This window comes from Schistocerca serialis, chromosome 10 (assembly GCF_023864345.2).
Source record: "Schistocerca serialis cubense isolate TAMUIC-IGC-003099 chromosome 10, iqSchSeri2.2, whole genome shotgun sequence".
NCBI classification, from domain to species: Eukaryota; Metazoa; Arthropoda; class Insecta; order Orthoptera; family Acrididae; genus Schistocerca; species Schistocerca serialis.
The window spans coordinates 156,255,901-156,271,097 of record NC_064647.1 but is presented as its reverse complement, the minus strand read 5'-3'; the positions used below and the strand labels follow the sequence as shown (position 1 = coordinate 156,271,097).

The 15,197-nt window shown below is 46.5% G+C and overlaps 1 protein-coding gene across 1 annotated transcript in view; it reads left to right on the top strand.

Annotated features, from left to right (window-relative positions):
- LOC126424624 (uncharacterized) overlaps nucleotides 1-15,197 on the top strand; it is a 343,469-nt gene that overhangs the window by 48,208 nt on the left and 280,064 nt on the right. The window contains exon 2 of the mRNA XM_050087361.1: nucleotides 11,189-11,418. Within this exon, the coding sequence (XP_049943318.1) occupies nucleotides 11,254-11,418 (165 nt within the window). The 5' untranslated portion in view covers nucleotides 11,189-11,253. The remainder of the gene's footprint in view (nucleotides 1-11,188; nucleotides 11,419-15,197) is intronic.

Here is a 15,197-nt window from a genome sequence, read left to right as displayed (position 1 = left end):
GTGGTAACATTAAGAGTGCAACGGGAATTCCACTGTTAAATGCAGAGGAGAGAGCAGATAGGTGGAAAGAATACATTGAAAGCCTCTATGAGGGTGAAGATTTGTCTGATGTGGTAGAAGAAGAAACAGGACTCGATTTAGAAGAGATAGGGGATCCAGTATTAGAATCGGAATTTAAAAGAGCTTTGGAGGACTTACGGTCAAATAAGGCAGAAGGGATAGATAACATTCCATCAGACTTTCTAAAATCATTGGGGGAAGTGGCAACAAAACGACTATTGACGTTGGTGTGTAGAATATATGAGTCTGGCGATATACCATCTGACTTTCGGAGAAGCATCATCCACACAATTCCGAAGACGGCAAGAGCTGACAAGTGCGAGAATTATCGCACAATCAGCTTAACAGGTCTTGCATCGAAGCTGCTTACAAGAATAATATACAGAAGAATGGAATAGAAAATTGAGAATGCGCTAGGTGACGATCAGTTTGGCTTTAGGAAAAGTAAAGGGACGAGAGAGGCAATTCTGACGTTACGGCTAATAATGGAAGCAAGGCTAAAGAAAAATCAAGACACTTTCATAGGATTTGTCGACCTGGAAAAAGCGTTCGACAATATAAAATGGTGCAAGCTGTTCGAGATTCTGAAAAAAGTAGGGGTAAGCTATAGGGAGAGACGGGTCATATACACTCCTGGAAATGGAAAAAAGAACACATTGACACCGGTGTGTCAGACCCACCATACTTGCTCCGGACACTGCGAGAGGGCTGTACAAGCAATGATCACACGCACGGCACAGCGGACACACCAGGAACTGCGGTGTTGGCCGTCGAATGGCGCTAGCTGCGCAGCATTTGTGCACCGCCGCCGTCAGTGTCAGCCAGTTTGCCGTGGCATACGGAGCTCCATCGCAGTCTTTAACACTGGTAGCATGCCGCGACAGTGTGGACGTGAACCGTATGTGCAGTTGATGGACTTTGAGCGAGGGCGTATAGTGGGCATGCGGGAGGCCGGGTGGACGTACCGCCGAATTGCTCAACACGTGGGGCGTGAGGTCTCCACAGTACATCGATGTTGTCGCCAGTGGTCGGCGGAAGGTGCACATGCCCGTCGACCTGGGACCGGACCGCAGCGACGAACGGATGCACGCCAAGGCCGTAGGATCCTACGCAGTGCCGTAGGGGACCGCACCGCCACTTCCCAGCAAATTAGGGACACTGTTGCTCCTGGGGTATCGGCGAGGACCATTCGCAACAGTCTCCATGAAGCTGGGCTACGGTCCCGCACACCGTTAGGCCATCTTCCGCTCACGCCCCAACATCGTGCAGCCCGCCTCCAGTGGTGTCGCGACAGGCGTGAATGGAGGGACGAATGGAGACGTGTCGTCTTCAGTGATGAGAGTCGCTTCTGCCTTGGTGCCAATGATGGTCGTATGCGTGTTTGGCGCCGTGCAGGTGAGCGCCACAATCAGGACTGCATACGACCGAGGCACACAGGGCCAACACCCGGCATCATGGTGTGGGGAGCGATCTCCTACACTGGCCATACACCACTGGTGATCGTCGAGGGGACACTGAATAGTGCACGGTACATCCAAACCGTCATGGAACCCATCGTTCTACCATTCCTAGACCGGCAAGGGAACTTGCTGTTCCAACAGGACAATGCACGTCCGCATGTATCCCGTGCCACCCAACGTGCTCTAGAAGGTGTAATTCAACTACCCTGGCCAGCAAGATCTCCGGATCTGTCCCCCATTGAGCATGTTTGGGACTGGATGAAGCGTCGTCTCACGCGGTCTGCACGTCCAGCACGAACGCTGGTCCAACTGAGGCGCCAGGTGGAAATGGCATGGCAAGCCGTTCCACAGGACTACATCCAGCATCTCTACGATCGTCTCCATGGGAGAATAGCAGCCTGCATTGCTGCGAAAGGTGGATATACACTGTACTAGTGCCGACATTGTGCATGCTCTGTTGCCTGTGTCTATGTGCCTGTGGTTGTGTCAGTGTGATCATGTGATGTATCTGACCCCAGGAATGTGTCAATAAAGTTTCCCCTTCCTGGGACAATGAATTCACGGTGTTCTTATTTCAATTTCCAGGAGTGTACAATATGTACAACAACCAAGAGGGAATAATAAGAGTGGACGATCAAGAACGAAGTGCTCGTATTAAGAAGGGTGTAAGACAAGGCTGTAGCCTTTCGCCCCTACTCTTCAATCTGTACATCGAGGAAGCAATGATGGAAATAAAAGAAAGGTTCAGGAGTGGAATTAAAATACAAGGTGAAAGGATATCAATGATACGATTCGCTGATGGCATTGCTATCCGGAGTGAAAGTGAAGAAGAATTAAATGATCTGCTGAACAGAATGAACAGTCTAATGAGTACACAGTATGGTTTGAGAGTAAATCGGAGAAAGACGAAGGTAATGAGAAGTAGTAGAAATGAGAACAATGAGAAACTTATCAGGATTGATGGTCACGAAGTCAATGAAGTTAAGGAATTCTGCTACCTAGGCAGTAAAATAACCAATGACGGACGTAGCAAGGAGGACATCAAAAGCAGACTCGCTATGGCAAAAAAGGCATTTCTGGCCAAGAGAAGTCTACTAATATCAAATACCGGCCTTAATTTGAGGAAGAAATTTCTGAGGATGTACGTCTGGAGTACAGCATTGTATGGTAGTGAAACATGGACTGTGGGAAAACCGGAACAGAAGAGAATCGAAGCATTTGAGATGTGGTGCTATAGACGAATGTTGAAAATTATGTGGACTGATAAGGTAAGGAATGAGGAGGTTCTACGCAGATTCGGAGAGGAAAGGAATATGTGGAAAACACTGATAAGGAGAAGGGACAGGATGATAGGACATCTGCTAAGACATGAGGGAATGACTTCCATGGTACTACAGGGATCTGTAGAGGGCAAAAACTGTAGAGGAAGACAGAGATTGGAATACGTCAAGCAAATAATTGAGGACATAGGTTGCAAGTGCTACTCTGAGATGAAGAGGTTAGCACAGGAAAGGAATTCGTGGCGGGCCGCATCAAACCAGTCAGTAGACAGATGACAAAAAAAAAAAAGAGGGAAGATTAAATTATCCAAACTTACAGAGACATCCAGAACCTGTATGACTGCACCGATTGGACACTTAGATAAATATGTCAGAAGTAAGGTATATATTGGTCCAAAATAACTGTGCACCTCTTCGTCAGTCCTCACTCGTATTTTTTGCAGTGTGATTTCCTTTGATAACAGTCGCCCAAAGCTCTGAGAATGAAAATATGTCGATTACATGGCTGTCGCTGTATACCGTTCCTGATGCAGACGTGGTGCTGGTTGTGTAAAACGCCTTCGGTAGGACAATCTGAGTCACCTTAAACAGGGTGGTCCACTGATAGTGACCGGGTCAAATATCTCACGAAATAAGCGTCAAACGAAAAAACAACAAAGAACGAAACTTGTCTAGCTTGAAGGGGGAAACCAGATGGCGCTATGGTTGGCCCGCTAGATGGCGCTGCCATAGGTCCAACGGATATCAACTGCGTTTTTAAAAAATAGGAACCCCCATTTTTATTACATATTCGTGTAGTACGTAAAGAAATATGAATGTTTCAGTTGTACCACTTTTTTCGCTTTGTGACAGATGGCGCTGTAACAGTCACAAACGTATAAGTAGGTGTTATCACGTAGCATTCCGCCAGTGCGGACGGTATTTGCTTCGTGATACATTACCCGTGTTAAAATGGACCGTTTACCAATTGCAGAAAAGGTCAATATCATGTTGATGTATGGCTATTGTGATCAAAATGTCCAACGAGCGTGTGCTATGTATGCTGCTCGGTATCCTAGACGACATCATCCAAGTGTCCGGATCGTTCGCCGGATAGTTACGTTATTTAAGGAAACAGGAAGTGTTCAGCCACATGTGAAATGACAACCACGACCTGCAACAAATGATGATGCCCAAGTAGATGTTTTAGCTGCTGTCGCGGCTAATCCTTACATCACTAGCAGACAAATTGCGCGAGAATCGGGAATCTCAAAAACGGTGTTGAGAATGCTACATCAATATCGATTGCATCCGTATCATATTTCTATGCACCAGGAATTGCATGGCGACGACTTTGAACGTCGTGTACAGTCCTGCCACTGGGCACAAGAGAAATTACGGGACGATGACAGATTTTTTGTACGCTTTCTATTTAGCGACGAGGCGTCATTTACCAACAGCGATAACGTAAACCGGCATAATATGCACATTGGGCAACGGAAAATCCACGAAGGCTGCGGCAAGTGGAACATCGGCGACCTTGGCGGGTAAATACGAGGGCGGTTCAGAAAGTAACCTCCGATTGGTCACAGTGCGGGTTGTGGGGGGAGTAGCGACGCCATCTGTGCGTTCACGCACTCAACAGGTCAGTCGGCATCAAGCCGTGGTCGAGTGAACGTCGTACCTGCGCTAGTTTAGTTTTTGTGGCAGTTTGAAATGTGTGCTGCAATAGAAAACCCCGCCAAATGTGAAGTGCATGCTGTCATAAGGTTTTTTACAGCCAAAGGATATTCTGCAGCAGCTATTCATCGTGAGCTTTGTGCCGTGTACGGACCAAGAGTTATGAGTGAAGGGGTTGTCCATTAATGGGTACGTTTATTTAAAAGTGGACGAGAAAACGTTCATGATGAAGAGAGGAGTGGCAGACCATCATTGGTGACTGACGAACTCGTTCAGACAGTTGATGCAAAAGTTCGTGAAAATCGACGTTTCTCAATGTCGGAGTTGTCTACTGGTTTTCCACAGATTTCTAAGACTCTCTTGTACGAGATAGTGACAGCAAGATTGGGTTACCGTAAGTTCTGTACACGATGGGTGCCCAAAATTCTTACCGACCACCACAAAACTCAAAGAATGGCCTCTGCATTAGACTTTCTGTCATGTTATGAGGACGAAGGAGAACCATTGTTAAACAGAATCGTGACCGGTGACGAAACCTGGATTAAGTACGTGAACCCTGAGACAAAAGAACAATCAAAGATGTGGGCACATTCAAATTCGCCTAACACACCAAGAAAAGCCTCGCAAGATTTTTCTGCCAGAAAACTGATGGCAACGGTGTTTTGGGATGCCAAAGGGGTGTTGTTGGTTGAATTCATGGAACATGGTACGACCATTAATCAAGACGTGTACTGTGAAACAATAAAAAAGTTACGACGGGCTATACAGAACAAACGCCGTGGCATGCTGACTTCCGGTATCGTTTTTTTGCATGATAACGCCCGTCCTCACTCTGCTCGCAGAACAACGGCCCTTCTTGAGTCCTTCAAGTGGGACGTTATCAACCATCCACCTTACAGCCCAGACCTGGCGCCAAGTGATTATCACCTCTTCATGCATTTGAAGAAATGGCTCGGGTCACAGCGGTTTGATGACGACGAAGAGCTCAAAGATGCGGTGACAGGCTGGCTCCAGGCACAAGCGGGTAATTTTTATGCAGAAGGAATTTCAAAGCTTGTGAAGAGATACGATAAGTGCCTCAATCGCTATGGAGACTATGTAGAAAAATAGTGCAAAGATGTAGTTGTAAGATGTATATATTAAAATATTTTTATTTAACTTGGTGTATTTTTTTAAATCAACCAGAGGTTACTTTCTGAACGGCCCTCATATATGGTGCGGCATTATGGGAGGAAGGATAATTGGCCCCCATTTTAGCGATGGCAATCTAAATTGTGCGACGTATGCTGATTTCCTATGTAATGTTCTACCGATATTACTACAAGATGTTTCACTGCATGACAGAATGGCGATGTCCGGCACATAGCTCGCGTGCGGTTGAAGCGGTATTGAATAGCATATTTCATGACAGGTGGATTGGTCGTCGAAGCACCATACCGTGTACCATGGCCCGCATGTTCACCGTATCTGACGTCCCCGGTTTTCTATGTGTGGGGAAAGTTGAAGAATATTTGCTATCGTGATTCACCGACAACGGGTGACAACATGCTTCAGCGCATTGTCAGTGCATGTGCGACCATTACGGAAGGCAAACTACTCGCTGTCCGTTTGACCTATGGCAGCGCCATCTAGCAGGCCAACCATAGCGCCATCTGGTTTCCCCCTGCAAGCTAGACAATGGACCACCCTGTATATGCTTTACAACGATACACCCAGATATTTAATCGCTGTGACCATGTCAAACACACTACTAATGCTGTATTCGAACATTATGATTTGTTTTTCCTAATCGTTTGCCTCAACTTATACACTCCTGGAAATGGAAAAAAGAACACATTGACGCCGGTGTGTCAGACCCACCATACTTGCTCCGGACATTGCGAGAGGGCTGTACAAGCAATGATCACACGCACGGCACAGCGGACACACCAGGAACCGCGGTGTTGGCCGTCGAATGGCGCTAGCTGCGCAGCATTTGTGCACCGCCGCCGTCAGTGTCAGCCAGTTTGCCGTGGCATACGGAGCTCCATCGCAGTCTTTAACACTGGTAGCATGCCGCGACAGCGTGGACGTGAACCGTATGTGCAGTTGACGGACTTTGAGCGAGGGCGTATAGTGGGCATGCCGGAGGGGGGTGGACGTACCGCCGAATTGCTCAACACGTGGGGCGTGAGGTCTCCACAGTACATCGATGTTGTCGCCAGTGGTCGGCGGAAGGTGCACGTGCCCGTCGACCTGGGACCGGACCGCAGCGACGCACGGATGCATGCCAAGACCGTAGGATCCTACGCAGTGCCGTAGGGGACCGCACCGCCACTTCCCAGCAAATTAGGGACACTGTTGCTCCTGGGGTATCGGCGAGGACCATTCGCAACCGTCTCCATGAAGCTGGGCTACGGTCCCGCACACCGTTAGGCCGTCTTCCGCTCACGCCCCAACATCGTGCAGCCCGCCTCCAGTGGTGTCGCGACAGGCGTGAATGGAGGGACGAGTGGAGACGTGTCGTCTTCAGCGATGAGAGTCGCTTCTGCCTTGGTGCCAATGATGGTCGTATGCGTGTTTGGCGCCTTGCGGGTGAGCGCCACAATCAGGACTGCATACGACCGAGGCACACAGGGCCAACACCCGGCATCATGGTGTGGGGAGCGATCTCCTACACTGGCCGTACACCACTGGTGATCGTCGAGGGGACACTGAATAGTGCACGGTACATCCAAACCGTCATCGAACCCATCGTTCTACCATTCCTAGACCGGCAAGGGAACTTGCTGTTCCAACAGGACAATGCACGTCCGCATGTATCCCGTGCCACCCAACGTGCTCTAGAAGGTGTAAGTCAACTACCCTGGCCAGCAAGATCTCCGGATCTGTCCCCCATTGAGCATGTTTGGGACTGGATGAAGCGTCGTCTCACGCGGTCTGCACGTCCAGCACGAACGCTGGTCCAACTGAGGCGCCAGGTGGAAATGGCATGGCAAGCCGTTCCACAGGACTACATCCAGAATCTCTACGATCGTCTCCATGGGAGAATAGCAGCCTGCATTGCTGCGAAAGGTGGATATACACTGTACTAGTGCCGACATTGTGCATGCTCTGTTGCCTGTGTCTATGTGCCTGTGGTTGTGTCAGTGTGATCATGTGATGTATCTGACCCCAGGAATGTGTCAATAAGGTTTCCCCTTCCTGTGACAATGAATTCACGGTGTTCTTATTTCAATTTCCAGGAGTGTATGTTTCTACATTTACAATTAGCTGCCATTCATCGCACCAACTAGTGATTTTGGTATCATTCTACAGTCAGTGAAGGGAAGACACCTTCCCACGCACCGCAGCTTCGACAGTACACAGCTGGAGACTGCTACTCAACCTATTCGCTAGATTATTTACACATACAAAAAACAGCAACTGTTATATAGCTAGGGAAGGCCGAAATGCACGCTATTAGCTCACGCAGGATGGCGTGAGGTCTGAAACGGGATACGTAATGAATGCTATAAAGAAAAGTACATAGCTGCTGGAATACTTAACTTTAATCCATCATTTGTATACATCGTTCTTGATGAGACATGCTTCATACGATAACTATCAATTGCTATGGCAGGATGGCGTGAGGTCTGAAACAGGATACGTAATGAATGCTATAAAGAAAAGTACGTAGCTGCTGGAATACTTAACTTTAATCCATCATTTGTATACATTGTTCTTGATGAGACATGCTTCATATGATAACTATCAATTGCTATGGCGCCTTGCTAAGTCGTAGCCATTGACTTAGCTGAAGGCTATTCCAACTATCTTCTCTGCAAATAAGCGAGGCTTCGTCAGTGTTGCATCGCTAGCTAAGTCGTCCGTACAACTGGGGCGAGTGCTAGTAAGTCTCTCGAGACCTGTCGTGTGGTGGCGCTCGGTCTGCTATCACTGACAGTGGCGACACGCGGGTCCGACATGTACTAATGGACCGCGACCGTTTTAAAGCTACCACCTAGCAAGTGTGGTGTCTGGCGGTGACACCACAGCAACAGTGCCATCACATCTGTCTGACGCAGTCCTGTCGATAAGCTTGTCTCTGATGAACACTCCATGTCCAATACAACATTCTGTTACTTAAGAAGTAGAGCAGTGATCTATCAAAACTACATTTGGATAATTTTTGTGCACTACGCATGTGGCGTAGAAAATGATAGGGTTACCGGTAGTACTGGTACCATTGGTGGGGAAAGAAATATAAATGAATGTGTGAGAGAGAAACTGGGAACCGGCGACTCCTCTTTAGTTGTACTTTTTTGGTTTGTTTTGCACATATTTTGTGGTAAGTTCCTATGGGACCAAACTAGGCTTACACCCTACTTAATCTAACTTAAACTAACTTACGCTAAGGACACCACACACACACACTCACACACACACACACACACACACATACACACACACACACACACACACACACACACACACTCATGCCCGAGGGAGGACTCAAACTTCCGACGGGGGGAGCCGCACGAACTGTGGCAAAGCCCTTTAGCACTCAGGGCTACCCCGCGCGCCGTTTTGCACATAATTAGAAGTGTACATCATTGTGTATTTTAATTTTATATCCTTAGAGGATATAAGTTCCATTTTATAACTAATAAAAATTAGCTCGTAACTTCTGCGTTTTTATTTAACCAAAGCAATTACTTTTGATGCAAGTACAGTTTACATGCAGAAACATACATATAAATATGTCGTTATTTTGTACGCAACAGAACTTTCTTCGTAATGATCAAAGGCAGACGTTTCCTGTTATTATTGATAAAAGTGAAAGCCGTTTATCGATAAGAGAAATATGTTTCACACAAGCATGACGAAATACTGGAGCGGCGTTTGATATATTCTGTTTAGCTTTTTTTTTTTTAATTTCAATTTCGCCTTTTTGTTGAGGAAACTGCGTTTCCTAGCGCTATGTGATAATACTATATAGTTTTTTTTAAATTTTTAGTACAACATTTCTGTGTTTCGTGTTACAAATCAAGTTTCCGAAGAAAACCTGAATTAAACATCGACAATTTCAATTGTGCTATGAATACTGTTTATTTTCAAGTAAGAGGCAGGAGCATAATTATGTAGAACAAAAATGTTCTTAAGGTACCTGGCCCTTTATATATCCTCACTCAGTTTCGAGAGGCATCTGCGCTTTCGGTTTTTAGAGCAATCTAGTGAGACGCTGATCACGTAGGTAAGAAAGCTCGATAGGTGTGCAACACACTTAACTTAAAAGTAATGCGGGTGTGACATTACCTGACCAAAGCCACTAGGAGAACCACTGTAGTCTACGCTTACTTACGATAGGCTACGGTAGTTTTACAACTCCATTAAGAAGTCGCCGAGCTACTCACATGTCCGGAACTCCATTAACAGTCTACGGTGGGGCACCGTATCAAGTATTTCATCTACATGGATACTGGAATGAGATTCTCACTCTGCAGCGGAGTGTGCGCTGATACGAATCTTTCTGGCAGATTACAACCGTGTGCCGGCCCGAGATTCGAACTCAGGACTTTGCCTTTCGTACGCAAGTGCTCTACCATCTGAGCTATCCAAGCACGACTCACGACCCGTCCTCACAACTTCAATTTCGCCAGTACCTCGTCTCCTACCTTCCAAACTTCAGAGAAGCTTTTCTGCGAACACTTGACCGCGAAAGGGAAAGGTCCCGAGTTCGAGTCTCGATCTGGCACACAGTTTTAATCTGCCAGAAAGTTTTACATGGATACTCTCCAAATCACAGTTATGTGCCTGGCTGAGGGTTCATCGAACCACCTTCACAATTATACTCTATTATTCTACTGTCGAACAGCGCGCGGAAGAAACTAACACCTATATCTGTCCGTGCGAGCACTGATTTCCATTATTTTACTATGAAGAGCACTTCACCACACGTAGGTCAGCGTCAACAAAATATTTTCGCTGTCAGAGGAGAAAGTTGGCAATAGAAACTTAGTGAGAAGATACTGCCGCAACGGAGAACGCCTTTGTTTCAGTTGTGTCCCCACTGAATCCTGTATCATGTCCGTGACACTCTGTCCCCTATTTCGCGATAACGCAAAACGTGCTGCTCTTCTTTTGTTTTTGATTTTTGGGAATCTAATAATAGCCGGCCGGGGTGGCCGAGCGGTTCTAGGCGCTACGGTCTGGAACCGCGCAACTGCTATGGTCGCAGGATCGAATCCTACCTCGGGTATGGATGTGTGTGATGTCCTTAGGTTAGTTAGGTAGTTCTAAGTTCTAGGGGACTGATGACCTCAGAAGTTAAGTCCCATAGTGCTCAGAGCCATTTGAACCAATCTAGTAATATGGAATCAACCTGCTGTCTTCCACGCATGGTTTGCATGTCGTCATGCCCAACGGTTGTGTGTGTAGCAGGGAATGCTGCGGATCCTCTGTTATACATTCAACCTCTTGTATCCGTTCTCCTTACTATGCTGGTATAGTCATCTTGCACCGTAAACAGACCCAAGAGACGAGACCCAGTGTGCCAGAGGCTGACGAGTCGAGTCTCCGAGCGTACAGAGGCGTGGTGATTAGTTCAGAGACGACGCCGTAGGACGCGCTGGCTAGTTTAAAGCTAGTATACGGAGCTCAATTCCGCTCCGTTATAGACGCTGTCTGGTGCATGGAGCAGTGTTTGTGAGCGTCCCTGGAGATGGAGACGGGTAGTGAGTGCGCCGTGCCGGGTGTTTTATGTTGCAGAAGGGCCTTGTGGGTAGCAGCAGAGGGGCGAGCGGCGGCAGTGGCGACGGCGACGGCGGCGGAATATGCACAAGCTAACTAAGGGCCTCAAGAAGACCAAGAAGAAGAAGAAGGGCAAGAAGAAGGGCCGCGAGGAGGAACTCTTCGACGCCGCCGAGCTCGAGGAGTACCGCCGCACCCACCAGCAGCAGCAGCAGCAGGAGGACGGCGCTCCGGATCAGGAGGACCAGGTGCGTCCGTGTGGCCGTCTGCAGCATTTCGTGGTTCACAGGCCCGTACTGCGGGGCAGTGTCGTGGTCAGGGTGTAGGGAGTGGTTCTACAGCGTTTCAGTAATACGTAAAGGCATGGCGCATCATCATAGCAGAGAGAAAACACAGTCGGTGTTCCACAGGGTTCAATAATGAGACCAATACTGCCCTCGCACTGTGTTAACAATCTTTCTTCATAATTATTGCGTACCGCATAGCTGAGGAGGGGCAGGCGGTAGCTAGCTGTATAGAACAACATCGGACTCTTCATCTATAGATCTTAAAAATACATAAAACTGATACAATGTAAGCTGTCCCAGCAGGAATGGTAATATTCAGAGATATGACAGGACCGCTCAGTTGAAGCAAAAGACTTCTGTCGACATACACTGATAAGGCAAAATATAATATTATGACCATTGCCCATCGCGACACTGACTGCTGCCTGGTAGTGTTGTGGGCCAGCAGAGCAGACATGGACGGGGATCACCATAGGAAAGATGTGGGCTTTAAAAGGGGAAACACATTGACATAAACGACTTTGACAAAGGGCAGATTATTATTATGCGGTGTCTGTGAACCAGTGTCTCGAAAACGGCGACGCTGGTCGAATATTCATGTCCTATTGTCATGAGCATCTACAGAAAGAGGTAGAAGGACAGTGAAACTACCACTAGCCGCTGAATGGTTGGACGTCCACGACTCTTCACAGAACGTGGCGTTTGGATGCTTCTCTGTCCTGTAAAGTGGGATACATTGTGATCTGTGACATCTCTGCCGAAAGAGCACAATGATGGTACACGCAAAAGTTTTCGGAGAACGCCGTTCATCGTACTTCGTTGAACATGGAGCTTTGCAGTAGACTACACCTACGTGTTAACATGTTGACCCAACGACATTGTCAATTACGGTTGCAGTGGGTATGCGGCGGTCGGGATTCGGCCGTCGACTTTTGGGGTGAATCACATTTTTTGCTACACTAGATCGATAGACGTCTCCACAAACGCCGTCATCCATGTGAACGGCGGCTCGAAAAGTATAGAGCGCCACGGAAGTGGATTGGCGGGAGCGGTATTATCCGATGGGTGACAAGCTCCTGATATGGCATGGGACCTGCGGTTGTAATCGAAGACATGCTGAGAGCTGCGAACCACCTGCATCCCTTCATGTTTGATGTCTTCCTCGACGGAACTGTCAGCTTTCAGCAGTATAATTGTCCGTATTTCGGAGCCAGAACCGGGCTACAGTGACTTGAGGAGCATTATAGTGAACTCACGTTGAAGTCTCGGCGACGAAATTCGCCTGATGTAAACTCTATGGAACCCATCTGGGTCGCTATCGGACGCCATCACCGCTTACGCAAATCAGCGACTCGTTATGAACGCGAATTACGTGATCTGTGGGTGGACGTTTGACGCCACGTACCTTCCAAACCAACCAACAAACTATCGGATCCCTGACACGCAGAATCAGTGATGTGTTTAGTTCCAAAGACGGACAAACAAGCTATTAAACAGTTGGTCACAATATTTTGGTGCATCAGCGTATGCTCTTTCCGTACGGTTTCCGAGAACAGATTTAACGTATGTTGTTATTTATAGAACAGATGGCTTTAGACACAACTGGTTTGAATTGTATCTATCAAACAGCGTGTAGAAAGAAGTACTGAATAATGTGAAAATGTTGGAAACATAGAAAATTTTACTTACTGAGGAGGTATCGCAAAGTGAAGCCCAAAGTGTGCTATTTTGCTTCCACTACTATTCCTATTGCAGAAAGATAACTTGAGCAAAGAAGATGAAACCAACGAGGTAGGTTGGACTAGAATAAAACGTCAAAGACGTTGGATTCACATTTGTGCACACCAATAGTACAGGCACAAATATACACTGAATGTTTTCTATGTAGGAAACAATTCGGAACAGACCGTAAGTCTATATGAGGCTTTTCGCTTCAAATGAGCGTTTCTGAATATCCCTGAGTGTTGACCATACCTGCTGGGACGCCCTGTATAATTACTAAAGTGAAACTCTTGTGTCCTCATTGACACTGTAGAGTCCTGTACCATAGGAATCATAGGAGAGGATGTTGTTTGCTGGCCAGTATCCTCTTTCTACAACACAACTGCGCACATGTATTAATTTACTTACTTTATTTACTTAAACAGATAGCTGCTACCTAACTTTAGCACCATCCATGTGTTGTGGTAAAAGCTCTTCAATACTAGTCCATGTTACCCTCGCTGCTGGATTAGAACAAGTCTCACTATGCGATGTATGACAGACGCCGGCTTGAAGTGCGAGTTGGCGCGTCAGTGACTGAGACTGAGCCCTCTGGTCAGCAGCGGCGATCTAAATACTTGCGGTCGAGGGGGCGTTGGCGGCGTGTTGCTTGCGTGTCTGCCTTTGGCCTCTCTCCTGACAGGAGCGCTTGATCCAGCGCCTACTATCGATCTTCTTGCTACATCTTTGCCGACCGGTGTGCTGGCGACAGCTTATGCCAGCACAGAAACAGTTACATGTATTTTTAGAACGTTAAAAAGATTATTTTAATTTATGCTGTTAAAAATATAACCGCTGACTTTATTATTTAGGAATTATAAAAGAAATAGAAAAAATGAGACGATGACAAGGTGAGATAGAATTTACATGTTCATGATAAACAAATGTGGCACAGTTGTAAAATACTGTTATCGGCCTAAGTTTTGTATGACAGCAATCACTATACACTACGGTGGTTTTGGGGGCTTATCCCCATGACCACTGTATCTGAAACCTGAAAAAAAACCAGTTGTAACCTACTCCATTAAACAGTTAAGAAATTTTAAAAAATCAGAGATTACTATTTAGAAACTGAAAAATCAATAAAAATGATTAATAAATAACATGTCCATGTCCATATCCAAACAAGTAGTTGCCAAACGTCTACAGTAGGAGTTGTCAATGACATTCCATACCGTGGCTACAAAGAAACTGCGTCTTGTCACAAAACTGCCACCGGGAATTCATCCAGTGTATAAAAATAAAGCCGCTACAGGACGTTAAGTGGAAGTCACGCCCTACACCAAAGTTAAACCAAATAACGACCCCACACTCCAGAAAGCGCAAATCAGCTTTAAAATGAAGGTCAGCGTTGGCTGTAACTCTGATGGTTTATTGACAGCAAAATCGATTTTCAATCCCATAATGATCATCTTCAGTGCTGTAGTGTACAAATTAAAACTCATAGGCACTGGTGTCAAGTTATTATCAGTACCTAAAGCTTTGAAACGATCTCAATAACTCAGTGAGTTGATACCAGTGCCTATGAGTTTTAATTTGTACACTACAGCACTGAAGATGATCATTGTTGTTGTTGTTGTTGTTGTGGTCGTCAGTCCTGAGACTGGTTTGATGCAGCTCTCCATGCTATTCTATCCTGTGCAAGCTTCTTCATCTCCCAGTACTTACTGCAACCTACATCCTTCTGAATCTGCTTGGTGCATTCATCTCTTGGTCTCCCTCTACGATTTTTACCCTCCACACTGCCCTCCAATACTAAATTGGTGATCCCTTGATGCCTCAGAACGTGTCCTATCAACCGATCCCTTCTTCTAGTCAAGTTGTGCCACAAAGTTCTCTTCTCCCCAATTCTATTCAGTGCCTCCTCATTAGTTATGTGATCTACCCATATAATCTTCAGCATTCTTCTGTAGCACCACATTTCGAAAGCTTCTATTCTCTTCTTGTCCAAACTATTTATCGTCCATGTTTCACTTCCA